This window comes from Somniosus microcephalus, chromosome 1 (genome assembly GCF_052327205.1).
Source record: "Somniosus microcephalus isolate GS21.2 chromosome 1, FLI_Smic_1.0, whole genome shotgun sequence".
Taxonomy (NCBI): domain Eukaryota; kingdom Metazoa; phylum Chordata; class Chondrichthyes; order Squaliformes; family Somniosidae; genus Somniosus; species Somniosus microcephalus.
Genome location: NC_140987.1, coordinates 258,243,078 through 258,263,817, shown reverse-complemented (window position 1 = coordinate 258,263,817; position 20,740 = coordinate 258,243,078). Strand labels below are relative to the sequence as shown.

At 46.6% G+C, this 20,740-nt stretch overlaps 1 protein-coding gene across 1 annotated transcript in view; it reads right to left on the bottom strand.

Moving 5' to 3' along the window:
* The window catches only part of LOC147124754 (leucine-rich melanocyte differentiation-associated protein), a 32,875-nt gene extending 26,701 nt beyond the window's left edge, over positions 1-6,174 (bottom strand). Inside the window, exons 1-2 of the mRNA XM_086003307.1 lie at positions 6,027-6,174; positions 832-1,014 (exon numbers count right to left, since the gene is read on the bottom strand). Of these exons, the coding sequence (XP_085859433.1) occupies positions 832-1,014; positions 6,027-6,148 (305 nt within the window). The 5' untranslated portion in view covers positions 6,149-6,174. The remainder of the gene's footprint in view (positions 1-831; positions 1,015-6,026) is intronic.
* Between the last annotated feature and the right edge of the window lie 14,566 nt (positions 6,175-20,740).

The following is a 20,740-nucleotide window of genomic DNA, read 5'->3' as shown; positions in this document are numbered from 1 at the left end:
TGCCTGAAAGGTGGAAGCAGATTCAATAGTAACCTTCAAAAAGGAATTAAATACCTGAATGGGAGAAAATTGCTGGGCTATTGGGAGTGGGACCAATTGGACAGCTCTTTCAAAGATCTGGCACAGACATGATGGGCCAAATGATCTCCTTCTGTGCTGTATGATTCTATGATTCTATGAAATAAAATGAGAATTGAATCTGACCATTTGCATCACTTTTTCAGGTCTGCGTGGTCTTATCCTACTTTAGCTGCCATCAATTCAAATTACAGTCCTCACCATTTACACCATCCCCGCTTATCATGGGCAGCAGCCTATATTGGGCAAATGGTGCTGACCATTTCCCATCACCATAGGCATCAATGACAAAGGTGCCATTTAAAACGTATTAAGCACGTCAACTATTTCGGGCAGCTCAAGCAAAATATTCCTTCGCCTCAGCTTTTCGCACCTTGTTAAAGTGCGATTACCATTCAGGCCTTTCATGGTTATAGGAACATAGGAACAGGAGGAGGCCATTCAGCCCCTTGAGCCTGTTCCACCATTCAATGAGACCATGGCTGATCTGTGTCTCAACTCCATCTAACTGCCTTGGTTCCATAACCCTTAATACCCTTGCCTAACAAAAATCTATCAATCTCAGTTTTGAAATTTCCAATTGACCCCCAGCCTCAACAGCTTTTTGTTGTTGTTCTTGAACATACTGCAGATCAGATCAATCCTTCCAATTGATCAGCGGAACCTCCGCAATCTGAAATGCAACTAAAATTCAGGTCGTCACAGCCAGGACATCATAAACAAAAATATTCTTTAAATATATTGATACCTCACCTGATTTGTGGAAAGTTTTTAGCTATCTCTGCAACAAAGATAGCCAGGTTAGTAATTTTGCTTTTATTTATCCACAAGGTGATGAGACTCGGCATATAAGCAAACTTAACGTGAGACGTGAAACTGTTGCCATCCAAAATCAACGTTGTTAATTTTTTCAGCTCTCCAAGCTGTGAAAGGTTTCTACAATGTCATAGCTGAGGAACGCAAATGTCATCAGTGGTTAGGCTGAATAAAATGAGTTGACTGATTGACCATGGCAATACGCATTCATATGCATGATGAAATTCTGCCTTCCTAAACTAATCATGGTATCAGCGATGTTCTGGCAGGTTTTAAGCTGACACAAGGGAACTGAGAGCTAATTAAAGCATGAGGTGATACTCCTCATTTGCTACTTCAAGACAAGTGGAACATTCATCATTATAAAATCACCATCCCTTTCCAATTATTGGAATTTATATATAAATGCTAAACACTAGGCTATTCGACAAAGGCTATGACAAGAGGTAACCTAAAATTGCTGTAGAAATTGCATGTAATTTGGATGAATTTGGTATTCATATTACAACAAAAGCAAGGAAGTTACACTAAACCATTATAAATCACTGGTTAGGCCTCAGCTGGAGCATTGTGTCCAATTCTGTTCACCACACTTTAGGAAGGCTGTCAAGGCCTTGGAGAGGGTACAAAGGAGATTTACTAGAATGGCACTAGGGATGACGGACTTCAGTTACGTGGAGAGACTAGAGAAGCTGGGATTGTTCTCCTTAGAGCAGAGACGGTTAAGGGGAGATTTAATAGAGGTGTTCAAAATTATGAAGGGTTTTGACAGGGTAGATAGGGAGAAAATGTTTCTACTGGCAAGAGGGTCGGTAACCAGAAGACACGGAATTAAGGTAATTGGGAAAAGAACCAGGGGGGAGATGAGAAGAAATTTCTTTGCGCAGCGAGTTGTTGTGATCTGGAATGCACTGCCTGAAAGGACGGTGGAAGCAGATTCAATAATAACTTTCAAAAGCGAATTGGATAAATACTTCAAAAGGAAAAAAATTGCAGGACTATGGAGAAAATGCAGGGAGAATGGGAATAATTGGATATCTCCTTCGAAGAGCTGGCACAGGCACGATGGGACGAATGGCCTCCTTCTGTGCTGTAAGATTCTATGATTCTATTCTATATAGTAATTTCACAACAATGACTTGCATGATATACGTAAAAATGAAATACCATTGATATACGGTAAGATGTTTACCCTTTTCTTTTGTGTTCATCAAGGCAAGGAAGGTTGGTGTTGGGGAATGGATGGCTTTCTGATTCTAGGCCAGTGTCAGCATCAAACACTCCCAGGTCAAGAACAACACAGCCAACTGCAGTGTAGCAAGTAGGGAGAGTTTTACGCTGTGGGCCTGCCCTACACCCACTCGAAACTGGGTAATACTGTCAAATAGGGTTGCCAACTCTCCAGGATTGGCCTGGAGTCTCCAGGAATTAAAAATGAAAGACCAATTTCGAGGACACTGCTCCGGGCAACCCAGGAGAAAAATCATAGGGGCATTTAAAAAATGGTGTTTTAAAAAAAAAAATTCTTTGAACACTTTTGTCTACTAGTTATAAAAATATTGGACATTGGAAAAAAGGCTGTTTGATTGACAGCCAAGAATCATTCAATCAAGTAGTGAAGAGTCTGTTTGCTTTCCAATTGGCCATGGGAAGGCGGGGTGTCGCGAGGATGGACATGTTGGGCAACCAATGGCGGGATTGTGTTGGGGTGGGGGTGGGGCCGATGGAGGAAGGAGGTCATGTGATGAAACCTCCAGGAATATTTCTAACCAGAGTTGGCAACCCGACTGCCAAAATCATTTCACATCGGATCCTGACAGAGTGACGAGACTTTCATCCCATAACTTTGCATTGGATTTCAACCCAGGTCCTAGAAGTGATACGTGCGTACCAGTCAGTGTACTGCTCCTGACATCCCCCTAATCTAGCCCTGATTCCTCGTCACTCTACAGTTTCTTCCCCCATTCTCCAATTTCTTTTCCAGGTTCATCTCTTCCATGAATCCCACTCTTGCTCCCTTAATGCCCTCCCCACTCAACTCCTGACCAGTCAACATTCCTTCCTGGTCCCTATGCTAGCTGGCATTAATAGCTTTCTTTCCTCATTTACTATCCACTGTCTTTCAAAACCACCATCATCATGGCTCTCCTCAAAAGATCCGCCCTTGAACCATTTATTCTCTCCAATACCACCCTGTCTCTAACTCACGTTTCCGATCTTAAATCTTCACGTGCATTGTCCCAGTTTCCTGTGTCAAGAATTTACCCTGTCTGCATGGCAGGCTCCTGGTGGAATTTCCAATGCCACAACGGAGCCCATTATTGCCAGGGTGGCCAAATCCTAGTGAGACCACCATTGCCTAAGCGCAAGGGGCAGTTGGGGCAGTTAAAGGAGCAGAACATAAGAACATAATAAGAACATAAGAAATAGGAGCAGGAGTAGGCCACATGGCCCCTCGAGCCTGCTATGCCATTCAATAAGATCACAGCTGATCTTCGACCTCAACTACACTTTCCCGACCTGTCCCCATATCCATTGATTCCCTTAGAGTGTATAGATCCCTGTCTTGAATATACTCAATGACTGAGCATCCACAGCCCTCTGGGGTAGAGAATTCTGAAGATTCACAACCCACTGAGTGAAGAAATTTCTCCTCATCTCAGTCCTAAATGGCCAACTCCTTATCCTGAGACTATGCCCTCTAGTTCTAGACTCTCCAGCCAGGGGAAACAGCCTCTCAGCATCTACCCTGTCAAGCCCTCTAAGAAATTAAGAAGCAGCTCGAAGATTAAAAGGTCGGCATCTTTGGCATAGACTGAGGGTCTATACAAGAAGGCAAGTGGAGGCTGGAATGGAGGAAAAAGGAGGCTGCTACAAAGTCCTCTCCCCTCACCTGGTGAAACCCAGGGTCATTACTGCCACTCCTCGGGGCCCACTGTCACCTTCCCCATGGCAACCTCGGGAAGCAGTGGTAACCGGGGCTGACAGGAGGGAAATGCATTTACTCAAATTTAATTTATCATTAAACTTTATTCAGAGGGGGATATAGCCCCAAGTATGAGTGACTGGAGATTTATGTGTTTTAGTGTGTATGTTTAATTAACTCCTTTTCCCCCCACCAATTTTGTAATGTTGATTTTGTCCTTTCTTTACATTCTTTCTCCTTCCCCCTTTCCTCCCCTTCTCAGGGACACACAGCAATCCCCAACTGAGAGAATGTGAGGTGCCCACTCCCAGGCTTCTGTCAATGTAGAACAGGCTTGAGGTGAATGGCCCACTCCTGTTCCTATGTCCCTAATGCTGCTTCATAGTTGACTGCTAGGAGATGTGCAAATCATCTCTACCATAAAATTCTTGTCTGTCCTTCTGGAAAACAAACTTTACATTTGGCACTATTTGCCGATATCATGACTGAAATCAGTATGCACTACTAAATATTACATAGGATTACATAGAATATACAGCACAGAAACAGGCCATTTGGCCCAACCAGTCCATGCCGGCATTTATGCTCCACTAGAGCCTTCTCCCATCCTTCCTCATCCAACTCTATCAGCATAACCCTCTATTCCCTTCTCCCTCATATGCTTATCTAGCTTCCCTTTAAATGCATCTATAGTATTTGCCTTAACTTCTTCCTGTAATAGCAAGTTCCACATTCTTTGGGTAAAGAAGTTTCTTCTGAATTCCCTATTTGATTTCTTGCTGACTATCTTATATTGATGGCTTCTAATTTTGCACTTCCCCACAAGTGGAAACACTCTCTCTGTGTCTACTCTATCAAAGCAGATGATACAGGAATTGGCCGTGTGGTTGATAGTGAAGAAGAAAGCTGTAGACTGCAGGAAGATGTCAATGGACTGGTCAGATGGTTAGAAAAGTGGCAAATGGAATTCAATCTGGAGAAGTGTGAGGTAATGCATTTGGGGAGGGCTAACAAGGCAAGGAAATACACAATAAATGGTAGGATACTGAGAAGTGTAGAGGAACAGAGGGAACTTGGAGTACATGTCCACAGATCCCTGAAGGTAGCAGGACAGGTAGATAAGGTGGTTAAGAAGGCATACCGGGTGCTTTCCTTTATTAGTCGAGGCATAGAATATAAGAACAGGGAGGTTATGCTTAAACTGTATAAAACACTAGTTAGACCACAGTTACTGTATTGCGTACAGTTCTGGTCACCACATTACAGAAAAGATGTGATTGCACTAGAGAGGGTACAGAGGAGATTTACGAGGATGTTGCCTGGGCTGGAGAATTTTAGCTATGAGGAAAGACTGGATAGGCTGGGGTTGTTTTCTTTGTAACAGAGGAGGCTGAGGGGAGATTTAATTGAGGTGTATAAAATTATGAGGGGCCTAGTTAGAGTGGATAGGAGGGACCTATTTCCCTTAGCAGAGAGATCAATAACCAGGGTGCATAGATTTAAAGTAATTAGTTGAAGGATTAGAGGGGAGTTAAGGAGAATTTTTTCACCCAGAGGGTGGTGGGGTCTGGAACTCACTACCTGAAAGGGTGGTAGAGGCAGAGACCCTCATCACATTTAAAAAGTATTTGGACATGCACTTGAAGTGCCGAAACCTGCAAGACTACGGACCAAGAGCTGGAAAGTGGGATTAGACTGGATAGCTCTTTTTCGGCCGACACAGGCACAATGGGCCGAATGGCCTCCTTCTGTGCCGTAAACTTCTATGAAAACCTTTCATAATTTTAATGACCTCTATTATTCGAGCACTCCACAGTGTACTGACATTCTGCAGCTTCAAGCTGACTCCCGGTTACATAGAACGACACAGAATTTACAGCACAGAAACAGGCCATTTGGCCCAACTGGTCTGTGCCGGCATTTATGCTCCACACGAGCCTCCTCCCACCCCTCTTCATCTAACCCTATCAGCGTATCCTTTTATTATTTTCTCCCTCATGTACTTATCTCGCATCGCCTTAAATGCATCGTTAAACCTAACAAGCACAAGTGACAGGACCCAAGAAATATTACACAAATTAATATGTCAGGCGAGAAAAATTCATTTTCACAAACCCACAGGTTTTGCAGTGACCTCCTTAGTAATCTTGGCAGTTAGTATAGTTAGCAATCAAAATATTAGACAGAAAATATTTATAAAGGATACTCATCGAGACAGTTGTGGCTGAGGTCGAGTTCTTCAAGACTGTCTGCATGTCTAAGTATTTTGATGAAAGGCATTTCTTGTAGGTTTTGATGAGCGAAAGACAGTCTTTGTATTTGCATCATTAAAAATACCTGGACAGAGGCACCTGCCACACAATTACCTTCTATTAATTTCTTTAATCTCTTCCCACAATCGAAAATAATTCATCGCTCAAGTATTGAAAGGAAATTCTTGCACAACCACATAGCTAAGAACAAATGAGGCAGATCAGTATAAAACTTTGAAAAAAACACACAAACATGCTACATATTCAGCAGGTTGACAATGATAATTAATGTACAATTATTAACAAAACATTAAAAAAAGCAAAATTAAGAAATACCTTTTGCTGCAGCTGCTAAAACTTTTCCACTGTGCCTATCAGTGAAAACAGAGCCACTATTGAGTGCTCTGCAATCTGTTGCACTGCTTTTCATCAGAAAACATCACATGGTCTTTATACTCCATGCCCAAACAAAAAGTGTCACAAGACTGGCAGAGGGGAAATTATCTAGAAGGCTGTATGACTGGGAAACGTCTCACAGAACAGTGAGAACCCTGTTACGATAGCAAAATACTGCAGATGTTGGAAATCCGAAATAACAACAGAAAATGCTGGAAAAACTCAGCAGGTCAGGCAACATCCGTGGAGAGAAATTTGAGTTGACGTTTCGGGTTGGACCCTTCTTCAAAACTGGAAAGAAAAGAAACTAGATCGGAGGCAGGGCTGCGATCGGACAAAAGAATAAAAGAAACAAAAGAAGTAAAAGAGATTAGAAGCTAGACGAGATAGTAATAGGCTGGGATTGGGTGTAAAGTGTACTGGCAGGGCAAAAGATAGCTGCCAGGTGTGAGAGAGAAACAAAAGGAAAGGGGGGGGGGGGAAAAGGAGTGGAACAATTACAAGAGAAAATGAAATGGGGGCCGAGCTTATGATCTGAAATTGTTGAACTCGATATTGAGTCCGGAAGGCTGCAGACTGCCTAATCGGAAGATGAGGTGCTGTTCCTCGAGTTTACGTTGAGCTTCCGTGGAACAATACAGGAGGCCAAGGACGGTGAGGTCCGAGTGGGAATGGAGCGGTGAATTAAAATGACAGGCGACCGGAAGCTCAGGGTCACCCTTACGGACTGAACGGAGGTGTTCCGCAAAGCGGTCACCCAATCTGCGTTTGGTCTCCCCAATGTAGAGGAGACCGCATCGTGAGCAGCGAATACAGTATACTAGGTTGCGAGAAGTACAAGTAAATCGCTGTTTCACCTGGAAGGGGTGTTTGGGGCCCTGGACAGTGGGAAGGGGGGAGGTATAGGGGCAGGTGTTACATCTCCTCCGCTTGCATGGGAAGGTGCCAGGCGAAGAGGAAGGGCTGTTTGGGGTGATAGAGGAGTGGACTAGGGTGTCTCGGAGGGAGCGGTCCCTGCGGAATGCTGAAAGGGGAGGGGAGGGGAAGATACGTTTGGTGGTGGGATCACTTTGGAGGTAGCGGAAATGCCGGAGGATGATCCGTTGAATGTGGAGGCTGGTGGGGTGAAAGGTGAGGACAAGGGGAACCCTATCGTGGTTCCGGGAGGGAGGGGCAGGGGTGAGGGCAGAAGTGCGGGAGATAGAACTGACACGGTCGAGGGCAGTGTCAACCACAGTAGAGGGGAATCCTCGGTTGCGGAAAAAGGAAGACATGTCTGAAGCACTGGTGTGGAAGGTGGCGTCGTCGGAGCAGATACGGCGGAGGCGGAGAAACTGGGAGAATGGAATAGAGTCCTTACAGGAAGCGGGGTGGGAGGAAGTGTAGTCCAGGTAGCTGTGGGAGTCAGTGGGCTTGTAGTAAATATTGGTCGATAACCTATCCCCAGAGATGGAGACGGAGAAGTCGAGGAAGGGAAGGGAAGAGTCGGAGATGGACCATGTGAAGGTGAGGGAAGGGTGGAAATAGGAGGCAAAGTGAATGAAATTGTCAAGTTCGGGGCGAGAGCAGGAAACGGCACCGATACAGTCATCAATGTATCGGAAAAAGAGGTGAGGGAGGGGACCCGAGTAGGACTGGAACAAAGATTGTTCCACATAGCCCACGAAAAGGCAGGCATAGCTAGGACCCATGCGGGTACCCATGGCAACACCTTTGATTTGGAGGAAATGAGTGGAGTTAAAGGAGAAGTTGTTCAATGTGAGAACAAGTTCAGCCAGGCGGAGGAGGGTCGTGGTGGATGGGGACTGGTCGGGCCTCTGTTCAAGGAAGAAGCGGAGCGCCCTCAGGCCATCTGGGTGGGGGATGGAGGTGTAGAGGGATTGTACGTCCATGGTGAAAAGGAAGCGGTTGGGGCCAGGAAACTGGAAACTGTTAAAGTGGCGGAGGGCGTCCGAAGAGTCGCGGATGTAGGTGGGAAGAGACTGGACAAGGGGAGAAAAGATAGAGTCAAGATAGGAAGAGATAAGTTCTGTAGGGCAAGAACAGGCCGAAACGATGGGTCTACCAGGGCAGTCCTGTTTGTGGATCTTGGGAAGGAGGTAGAAGCGACCGTGTCAGTTCTATCTCCCGCACTTCTGCCCTCACCCCTGCCCCTCCCTCCCGGAACCACGATAGGGTTCCCCTTGTCCTCACCTTTCACCCCACCAGCCTCCACATTCAACGGATCATCCTCCGGCATTTCCGCTACCTCCAAAGTGATCCCACCACCAAACGTATCTTCCCCTCCCCTCCCCTTTCAGCATTCCGCAGGGACCGCTCCCTCCGAGACACCCTAGTCCACTCCTCTATCACCCCAAACAGCCCTTCCTCTTCGCCTGGCACCTTCCCATGCAAGCGGAGGAGATGTAACACCTGCCCCTATACCTCCCCCCTTCCCACTGTCCAGGGCCCCAAACACCCCTTCCAGGTGAAACAGCGATTTACTTGTACTTCTCGCAACCTAGTATACTGTATTCGCTGCTCACGATGCGGTCTCCTCTACATTGGGGAGACCAAACGCAGATTGGGTGACCGCTTTGCGGAACACCTCCGTTCAGTCCGTAAGGGTGACCCTGAGCTTCCGGTCGCCTGTCATTTTAATTCACCGCTCCATTCCCACTCGGACCTCACCGTCCTTGGCCTCCTGTATTGTTCCACGGAAGCTCAACGTAAACTCGAGGAACAGCACCTCATCTTCCGATTAGGCAGTCTGCAGCCTTCCGGACTCAATATCGAGTTCAACAATTTCAGATCATAAGCTCGGCCCCCATTTCATTTTCTCTTGTAATTGTTCCACTCCTTTTCCCCCCCCCCCCTTTCCTTTTGTTTCTCTCTCACACCTGGCAGCTATCTTTTGCCCTGCCAGTACACTTTACACCCAATCCCAGCCTATTACTATCTCGTCTAGCTTCTAATCTCTTTTACTTCTTTTGTTTCTTTTATTCTTTTGTCCGATCGCAGCCCTGCCTCCGATCTAGTTTCTTTTCTTTCCAGTTTTGAAGAAGGGTCCAACCCGAAACGTCAACTCAAATTTCTCTCCACGGATGTTGCCTGACCTGCTGAGTTTTTCCAGCATTTTCTGTTGTTATCGTGAGAACCCTCTGATGGACAGCCAGAACTCGACGTCCCAACCTTTGTACTCCAATACAGTCAGGAAAGACTGAACAGGCTGGGGCTCTTTTCTCTAGAAAGGAGAAGGCTGAGAGGTGACCTGATAGAGGTCTTTAAAATTATGAAAGGGTTTGATAGGGTAGACGTAGAGAAGATGTTTTCACTTGTTGGGGAGTCCAAAACTAGGTGGCATCAATATAAGATAGTCACTAATGAATCCAAAAATGAATTCAGGAGAAACTTCTTTACTCAGAGAGTGGTTAGAATGTGGAATTCGCTACCACATGTATTATGTCCGTGAATGATTGAGACACGGACAGCAGGAGCTGAACAAAGCACGTCTTTACTGGTGGAAGTCAATAGTGAAACTAAAACAACAGAGGCTCACTAGCGCCTTTTATACAGGGGTGGTCACTGCCGGTACTGCAGTCTGAGACCAGTTATTCTCTTAAAGGTACATACACAACAATTCCTCCCCTTTTAGATAAACAGTACATAACATTCATTTAACAACTAAATGATAACTAATTACAATCACAATTACTGTTGCAAGATACATTGGTTAAGTTTAAGCAATTATAAGTTCAGTCTTTGAGGAGGCTTCCTGATTCTGTCTGGATAACGCCTCTTTGGGGTATCAGGTTCTTCTGGCAATGTTGAGTCGGGATCAATGTCGTTGTTTGGTTCATCTGCTTCCAATATTACCGGTTCTGCGGTAGCTGCAATTGGAACGTCGATTTCATTACCAGGTGTATCAGATCATGGTGTGGAGTTGACGCTTTCCAGTGACTCTAGAATCTGGTCAGCATGGCGTCTTACAATGCTCTCCCCAATGTCCACAGTATACATGCGAGGTCCTTGTCGTGTACAAATCGTTCCTGGCTGCCATTTCTCAGTGCGGTAGTCCCGGGCCAAAACTGGTTGACCTATCTTAAAACTCCTGGTCGGCCTTTCATTCATATTCTGAAACTGCCTGTTCTCCACATCTCTTCGGATGTTTGGCTTAACCAAATCCAAGCGGCATCGTAGTCTTCGATTGAAGAACATCATGGCTAGAGTTTGGTTGGTAACCGCATGTGTCGCATTCCAGTAGGCAAACAAGAAGTTGTCCACCTTGTGTTGTAGGGGTATATCTTCATTACACATTGCCTTGATAGCCTTCTTGAATGTTTGGACAAACCTCTCAGCCAATCCATTAGTGGCTGGATGATATGGGGCAGATGTGTAATGCTTAACACCATTGTTCTTTAAGAACCTCCGGAACTCTTCAGACACAAACTGTGGTCCATTGTCAGAGCAAATCTGTTCAGGCAGCCCATTCCTGGCGAATATGGTTCGTAAAACTGTGATAGTTTTTTCCGTGGTGGTTGAGGACATTTTTATTACCTCTGGCCACTTTGAATGTGCATCCACCGCAATTAAAAACATCGAGTCCATGAAGGGACCAGCAAAATCAATGTGCACCCTTTGCCATGGAGATGAGGGCCACTCCCATGGATGCAGAGGAGCTTGTGGTGGGGCGTTTTGAACCTTCTGGCATCCTGCACAGCTCTTGGTCATCTCTTCGATTTCTCTATCGATTCCCGGCCACCACACAAACCAGTGTGGCATCGGCAGCGGGTGGAGGCGGAGCTGAGCGGCAGAGCGACTACAAGAGGCCCCAGAGGCTCAGGTAGGCCCCAGTGCGGCATCGGCAGCGGGTGGAGGCGGAGCTGAGCGGCAGAGCGACTACAAGGGGCCCCAGAGGCTCAGGTAGGCCCCAGTGCGGCATCGGCAGCGGGTGGAGGCGGAGCTGAGCGGCAGAGCGACTACAAGAGGCCCCAGAGGCTCAGGTAGGCCCCAGTGTGGCATCGGCAGCGGGTGGAGGCGGAGCTGAGCGGCAGAGTGACTACAAGAGGCCCCAGAGGCTCAGGTAGGCCCCAGTGCGGCATCGGCAGTGGGTGGAGGCGGAGCTGAGCGGCAGAGCGACTACAAGAGGCCCCAGAGGCTCAGGTAGGCCTCACCAATCTCCAATCTCAGGGAAGGAGAGAGGTAAAAAGTATTCAAGGTGTGACGTCACCACAAAGCGGGTAAGTGATTGGTTGGTAAGTATTTCTCCCTTTTTAAGCTTAAATCTCCTTGGTTTATAGTTTCTAAGGTGTGATATTCACCATCTAGAATCGAGGCAGAGGGTATTTAAGAATAATATTAATAAATTTAATTAATTACATAGAATGGGAGATCAGGCGATGTGTTGCTGCTGCAATATGTGGGAGCTGGTGGACACCATTGATGCTCACGGTGATCACATTTGCAGTAAGTGTTGGCTGCTCGAGGAATTCCGGCTCCGTGTTGAAGAGCTGGAGTCCGAGCTTCAAACACTGAGACACATCAGGGAGGGGGAGAGTTACCTGGACTCTGTGTATCAGGAGGTAGTCACACCAATTAGATTAATTAATTCAGATGTAGTCCGTGGCCAGGGTCAGGATGGTGTGACTAGAAGTGAGGCAGGTACGGGGATCCAGGAGGTAGTGTTGGAGGAGCCGCAGCCCTTGCACTTGTCCAACAGGTTCGAGGCTCTTACTCCCTGTGAGGATGGGAACAGGGACTGCGGGGAGGATGAGCAACCTGGCCACAGCACCGTGGAGCGGGGGGCCATTCAAGTGGGGGGAGTTAAAAGAAATGTTGTAGTGGTAGGGGATAGTATCGTTAGGGGGATAGATAGAGTTCTCTGCAGCCGAGAGCGAGAGTCCCGAAGGCTGTGTTGCCTGCCCGGTGCCAGGGTTAAGGACATCTCCTCTGGACTGGAGAGAAACTTGGAGTGGGAGGGGGAGGATCCAGTTGTCGTGGTCCATGTTGGTACCAATGACATAGATAGGACAAGGAAGGAGGTTCTGCTGAGGGAGTTTGAGCAGCTAGGGGCCAAATTAAAAAGCAGAACCACAAGGGTAATAATCTCTGGATTATTACCTGAGCCACGAGCGAATTTGGCTAGGACAAATAAAATTAGAGAGTTAAATGCGTGGCTCAAAGACTGGTGTGGGAGAAATGGGTTTTGCTTCCTGGGACACTGGCACCAGTACTGGGGCAGGAGGGAGCTGTTCCGTTGGGACGGGCTTCACTTGGCCAGTGCTGGGACTAGAGTCCTGGCGGATCATATAACTAGGGCTGTAGCGAGGGCTTTAAACTAACTAGTGGGGGGGAGGTTCCTAGAGAGCAAATAATACAAATGACAACAGAGAAGGTCATAGACTTAGGTAGCAGTGGGGAAATTAAAAACCAGAGCATGTCAGGAAGGGGCAGAAGGTATGGAGTAAAAGGTAAAGTAATAAAAAGGGCAAAAGCAGGAACTAAGTGTCACAAAACATCTTTGAAAGTTCTCTATCTGAATGCACGTAGCATTCGTAACAAAATAGATGAGTTAATGGCACAAATAACTACATATGGGTATGATCTTGTGGCCATTATAGAAACATGGCTGCAGGGTGACAATGCCTGGGAATTAAACATACCAGGTTATTTAACGATCAGGAAGGACAGGCAGGAAGGAAGGGGAGGTGGAGTGGCTATGTTAATAAAGGAAGGAATCACTGTAATACAGAGAAATGATATTGGGTCAAAAGATCAGGACAATGAAACAGTTTGGGTGGAGGTAAGGAATAATAAGGGGAAAAAAACACTAGTGGGCGTAGTCTATAGGCCTCCGAACTGTGGCAACTCTGTTGGACGGAGTATCAATCAGGAAATAGTTGAGGCTTGTAATAGGGGAACATCTATAATTATGGGGGATTTTAACTATCATATTAATTGGACAAATCAAATTGGGCAGGGCTGTCTTGAGGATGAATTCATTGAGTGTATTAGGGATGGGTTTCTTGAGCAGTATGTAACTGAACCGACCAGGGGGCAGGCAACCTTAGATCTGGTCCTGTGTAACGAGACAGGATTAATTAAAAATGTCCTAGTAAAGGATCCCCTTGGAATGAGTGACCATAACATGGTTGAATTCCATATTCAATTAGAGGGTGAGAAGGTTGGATCTCAAACAAGCGTGCTAAGCTTGAATAAAGGAAACTATGAAGGTATGAGAGCGGAATTGAGTAGAGTGGATTGGGAAAATAGATTAAAGGGTAAGACGATACATGATCAGTGGTGTACATTTAAGGAGTTATTTTACATCTTCCAAAAAATATATATTCCACTGAGAAGAAAAGGGTGTAAAAGAAAAGACAGCCATCCGTGGCTAAGTAAAGAAATTAAGGATAGTATTCGACTAAAAACAAGGGCATATAAGGTAGCCAAATCTAGTGGGAGGATAGAGGATTGGGAAAACTTTAAAAGACAGCAAAAAATAACAAAAAGATTGATTAAGAAAGGGAAGATAGATTATGAAAGTAAATTAGCAAAAAATATAAAAAGACAGTAAGAGTTTTTATTAGTTATATAAAAAGAAAAAGGGTGGCTAAAGTAAATGTTGGTCCCTTAGAGGATGAGACCGGGAAATTAATGGTGGGAAATATGGAGATGGCAAAAACACTGAATGAATATTTTACATCAGTCTTTACAGTAGAAGACACTAAGAATATCCCAACACTGGACAAACAGGGGGCTAAATGGGGGGAGGAGCTAAACACGATCAAAATCACTAAGGAAGTGGTACTCGGTAAAATAATGGGACTCAAGGCGGATAAATCACCTGGACCTGATGGCTTACATCCTAGGGTCTTGAGGGAAGTGGCGGTAGGGATTGTGGATGCATTGGTAATAATTTTCCAAAACTCCCTGGACTCGGCAATGGTCCCGGCAGACTGGAAAACTGCTAATGTAACACCCTTATTTAAAAAGGGCAGTAGACAGAAGGCTGGAAACTATAGACCGGTTAGCCTAACATCTGTGGTAGGTAAAATTTTGGAGTCCATTATTAAGGAGACAGTAACAGGACATTTGGATAATCATAATTTAATAGGACAAAGTCAGCATGGTTTTATGAAGGGGAAGTCATGTTTGACAAATTTGCTGGAGTTCTTTGAGGAAGTAACATATAGGGTGGATAAAGGGGAACCAGTGGACGTAGTGTATTTAGACTTCCAAAAGGCATTTGACAAGGTGCCACACAAAAGATTATTGCTTAAGATAAAAAATCACGGGATTGGGGGTAATATTCTGGCATGGATAGAGGATTGGCTATCTAACAGAAGGCAGAGAGTTGGGATAAATGGTTCATTCTCAGACTGGCAATCAGTAACTAGTGGTGTTCCGCAGGGGTCAGTGCTGGGTCCCCAACTCTTTACAATCTATATTAACGATTTGGAGGAGGGGGCCGAGTGTAACATATCAAAGTTTGCAGATGATACTAAGATGGGGGGGAAAGTAGTGAGTGAGGAGGACATAAAAAACCTTCAAGGGGACATAGACAGGCTAAGTAAGTGGGCAGAGACTTGGCAGATGGAATACAATACTGGAAAGTGTGAGGTTATGCACTTTAGCAGGAAAAATCGTAGAGCAAGTTATTATCTTAATGGCAAGAAACTGGAAAGTACTGAAGTACAAAGGGATCTGGGGGTCCTGGTGCACGAAACTTAAAAGGTTAGTATGCAGGTGCAGCAAGTGATTAAGAAGGCCAATGGAATGTTGGCTTTCATTGCTAGGGGGATAGAATATAAAAATAGGGAGGTATTGCTTCAGTTGTACAAGGTATTGGTGAGACCGCACCTGGAATACTGCATACAGTTTTGGTGTCCATACTTAAGAAAGGACATACTTGCTCTCGAGTCAGTACAAAGAAGGTTCACTCGGTTAATCCCGGGGATGAGGGGATGGACATATGAGGAGAGGTTGAGTAGATTGGGACTCTACTCATTGGAGTTCAGAAGAATGAGAGGCGATCTTATTGAAACATATAAGATTGTGAAGGGGTTGGATCGGGTGGATGCAGGGAGGATGTTCCCGATGATGGGTGAAACTAGAACTAGGGGGCATAGTCTTAGAATAAGGGGCTGCTCTTTCAAAACTGAGATGAGGAGGAACTACTTCACTCAGAGGGTGGTAGGTCCATGGAATATGCTGCCCCAAAAAACTGTAGAAGCTACATCATTACATAAATTTAAAACAGACATAGACAGTTTCCTAGAAGTAAAGGGAATTAAGGGTTATGGGGAGCGGGCAGGAATTTGGACATGAGTCTAGGTTCGGATCGGTCATGGCCCTGTGGGTAGCGGAGTGGGCCCAGGGGCCGTGTAGCCTGATCCTGCTCCTATTTCGTGTGTCTAATTCTGTTAGATGCAGGAGATGGTTCTGTGATAGTGGATTGGCAGTTAGGATCAGATCAGCCATGATCTTATTGAATGGCGGAGCAGGCTCAAGGGGTCGATTGGCCTACTCCTGCTCCTATTTCTTATGTTCTTATGCTTTGGCTAAGTTCTTCATTTTTACCCCACCCAGATGACCCTCATGAAGCTCATTGAGCACTCTATCCGTCAACTTAGGTGGAATTACTACTCTGGATCCACACATCAAGGTTCCTCTGCACACTGACAGCTGTTCTCTTCTCGGCGAGAATGCTGGCAGCAGTGGTTCGCCATGTGCTGGCCATCCCTTCACCGTTAAATCATAGACCCGTGATAGTGTCGGGTCATTCTGTGTTTCCTTTTCTATGTTTGCATTCGTCACAGGGAGACATTCGACTATGGTCGAGCGGAATAACTCCATTGGATCCACTGCAAGGTCTTCTTCTTCCACCGTCGGCAACGGTAGGCGTGACAATCCATCAGCATTTCCATGCTGTTTAGTTCCTTTGTACTCGATGTCATATTGGTGTGCCCCTAGGAAAAGGGACCATCTCTGCAGCCGTTGCGCTGTCATTATCGGTACGCCCTTCTGAGGGTTGAAAATGGAGACAAGAGGTTGATGATCGGTTAGTGGAGTAAATTTTTGACCGTGCAGGTAGTGATTGAACTTCTTCACCCCCCACACTAGGCTGAGGGCCTCTCTGTCAATCTGAGCGTAGTTACGCTCGGCAGAAGTTAACGAGCGTGACGCAAAAGCTATCGGCCTCTCTAAACCATCAAGGAATTTATGTGACAGTACCGCCCCAATGCCGTAGGGAGACGCATCACACGCCAGTCTGATCGGCAGTGCTGGGTTGTAGTGAGACAATACTTCCCTTGAAGTGATTAAGTCCTTACTCTTCTGAAAAGCACGCTTACAATCATCGCTCTATTTCCATGCTACCCCCGTTCATAGCAGGGCGTTCAGTGGGTGCAAAATTGTCGACAAATTCGGCAAAAACTTATGATAGTAATTCACCAATCCGAGGAATGACCTCAGTTGCGACACATTTTCAGGCGCTGGGGCCTTAACAACTGCTTCAATTTTGTCAGGGGACTTATGTAACCCCTCTTTATCAATCACGTGGCCACAATACGATATCTGTTTCTTTAAAAATTCGCACTTGGGGCAGTTGGCTCACAGCCCATGTTCCCGTAGTCTAGTGAGCACCTGTTCCAGGTTGTTAAGGTGTTCACTGTCATCTTCACCTGTCACAAGGATGTCGTCCAAGGAACACTGAGTCCCCGGAATCCCTCGCAGGACTTGTTCCATCGCTCTTTGCCATATCGCCAGAGCCGATGCTACTCCGAATATCAATCGATGATACTGGTAAAGACCTTTGTGAGTGTTTATCGTGAGATACTTCCCAGAGGACTCTTCAATCTCCATCTGCAAATATGCTTGTGCTAGGTCAATTTTTGTAAAACGCTTCCCTCCAGACAGTGAGGTGAAGATGTCTTCTATCCTTGGAAGAGGATATTGTACTGTGTGAAGGACTGGGTTCACCGTCACCTTGAAATCCCCACAGATGCGAATCTTCCTTGGCTCCCCGGACTTATTGCTTAACGTTTTCTTCATGACAGGAACGATGGGTGTCGCCCACTCGCTCCAGTCGACCTTAGACAACACGCCTGCCTTCTCCAGATTCTCCAGCTCTGCCTCGACGGCTGGGCGAATTGCATATGGTACTGGTCTTGCATTGAAAAACTTGGGAACTGCATTCTCTTCTATTTTTATCGAGGCGGTTACGCCTTTAAGCGTGCCCAGTTCTTGTTGAAATACCTCTTTGGCGTTAGCTAAGATTGTTGACAATCGTCCAGGAGTGACGTCTTCATCTTTTTTACCGTCCACCGTCATTGCATGAATGGAGTGCCAATCTAAGTTTATCTTCCTGATCCATTCCCATCCCAATAACGGTGGTCCACCATTTGGCAGTATGTAGAGATACAATTTCCGTATTTTCTTGCCGTTGTATTCGACAGGCGCCCTTATTTTTCCTCTGGGGTATACTTTTTGCCCCGTATACGTCGTCAAGACGATGGATGTCTCTCTAAAGGGTATGTGTGAAAATAGCCGCTCGTAGTCTCGTCGATTCATGACGGTTAGCGCTGATCCTGTATCCAATTCCATTTTAACTAGGGACCCTGCTATCGTGAGGGTGACCCAAATGGTTCAGTGATCCTCTTTTGCGATTACATTGTGAAGTTTGAGACAGCTTAGTCTCCTGTTCCCGGATTCACTATCGCTCATCTGGTCTTCGGAACTACTGTCCGTCATCTTTTGTACTTTCTTGTACGGTTCCTTAGTAGCCTTTTTGTTGTCGCTGGTCTTCTTCCCAGACCTGCAAACTCGTGCAATGTGTCCCATCTTCCCGCATTGCCTGCATATTTTGTCTTTGGACCAGCAGTCCTTCTGGTCATGGTTAGTTGTGCCGCAGCGATAACATTTTGCAAATCCCCGTGTCATTTCGTGGGTGCCGTATTCCTATGGTTTTTGTTGAATTTCTGCAACTCCCCTGGCTGCTGCTTCGTACGATACTGCCACGCTGAAAGCCTTATCTAGCGTCAGCTCTTTCTCTGATAGTAACTTCTTCTGTGTTCCTTCACTCAGGAGCCCACAGACAAATTTGTCCCGTAGGGTATCTGCCAGTCCTGCTCCGAACTGGCAGTGCTTTGATAGCTTGCGTAGTTCCGTAAGATACTCAGCATTGCTCTCATCTTTGTGCTGAGTTCTCCTGTGGAATTTAAATCTTTCTGCTATCAACAGCGGTGCAGGGTTTAGGTGTTCCTGTAGGACAGCAACAATTTCGTTAAAACTCTTCGCCTTCAGTTTGGCTGGAGTGATCAGGTCCCGCAATAGGCCGTACGTTCTAGCGCCCATTAAGTTTAACAATATCGATGCCATTTTCTCCTCCGCTATTTCGTTTGCCTCGAAATGTACCTCGACTCTTTCCACATACGTGGTCCAGTCCTCTATTGTATTATCAAAAGCAGTGATACAGCCAGTCTTCGGCATCTTGCAAATCTAAAATGGCGCCTCCCGCGCTTTGCCTTCTTCCCCGATTTAACAAAATGGCACCTCCCGCACTTTGCCTTCTTCCCCGCTGATTAAGATGGCGCCTCCTGCGCTTTGCCTTCTTCCCCGCTGTTGTTAGCGCTGCTTTCCGCGGTTCCCGTTGCAACCTGCAGCTCCTCGCGGTTCCTTGCGCGTTTAATATTTCTTTTTTTTTTATTAGTTTAACGTCGTGGAACAACCCTGTGGGACTCTTGCCTCTCTCTTCGCGGGTCTATACGCAGCCCGGCTTCGTAGCACCGGCCGCGCCCTGTGTGCTCCACCCTCTCTCTCTCTTCTTCCCGACAACGCTGCTCGGCCCCGTTGCAAACCACCCGCTCGAGTTCGCGACCGCCGCAGCCCAGGAAAGATCAGTGCACTACCTGCCACCAGCCCGATTAGCTGAAGCACCATCGACAGGAACCAGGCCCCGCATCCTACAGCTTCTCCAGCAATCTTCAACTCTGCAACACAGGGCGGATGCCCACGGTCGACACCCGTTTCTACTGCCTCTTACTTTCTTTTCTTTCTGGCCTCGACCTCTGCTCACTTCGCTGTAGGAATGGATCCCAGGAGGTGGTGCAGACTGTAGGTAGGTTCGTATCTGCTCGTCGCCAGTATTATGTCCGTGAATGATTGAGACATGGACAGCAGGAGCTGAACAAAACACGTCTTTACTGGTGGAAGTCAATAGTGAAACTGAAACAACAGAGGCTAACTAGCGCCTTTTATACAGGGGTGGTCACTGCCGGTACTGCAGTCTGAGACCAGTTATTCTCTTAAAGGTACATACACAACAACATGGAGTGGGTGAGGTGAATAGCAGAGATGCATTTAAGGGGAAGCTAGATAAAGGTGGGGGAGAAAGGAATAGAAGGATATGTGTAGTGTATGTACTTTGCAGAAGGAACTATATTCTGCAGCCCCTGTATACTGTAGTACCAGTAGTGACCACCCCTGTATATAAGCCTGTGTAGTAACTTTGCATAGTAGTTCCAGTTTGTCTCCACTCAGTAAAGACCTGTTGTAACCAACTCCTGCAGTCCGTGTCTCAATTACACACGGACATAATACTGACGACGAGCAGATCCGAACTTACCTACAGTTCTGCACCACCTCATGGGGATCCATCCCTGAAGCGAAGTTGTTAGAGGTCGAGGCCAGAAGGAAGAAAGAAAAAAACAAACAAACAGAAGAAACGGGCGTCGACCGTGGGCAACCGCCTCTGATTCATCGGAGTTGAAGATTTGCAGGAGAGGCTTGGTTATCCTGTCTATGGTGTTCCAGCTAATCGGGCTGGTGGCAGGTAGTACACTGATCCTTCCTGGGCTGCGGCAGGCTAGAACTCGATCGGGTGGCTTTTCAACGGGGCCGAGCAGCGCTGTCGGGAAGAGGAGAGAGAGAGAGAGGGTGGAACACACAGGGCGCGGCCGGTGCTACGAAGCCGGGCAGCGTACAGACCCGAGAAGAGGGAGGAAAGTGTCCCGTACGGTTGCTCTGACGACGGGAAAATAAAAGAAATTAGAAGCGCAGAAAGCCACGAGGAGCTGCAGTTTGCCACGGGAACCGCGGAGAGCGGCGTTAGCAGCAGTGCGGGGGGGAAATGCGCGAAGACCATAGGGCGTCGCCATCAAGGCATAAAACGCCAGCAACAGCGCTAGCAGCAGCGGAGAAGACGGAAAGCGCGGGAGGCGCCATCTTAATCCAGCGGGGAAGAAGGCAAAGCGCAGGAGGCGCCATTTTGTTAAATCGGGGAAGAAGGCAA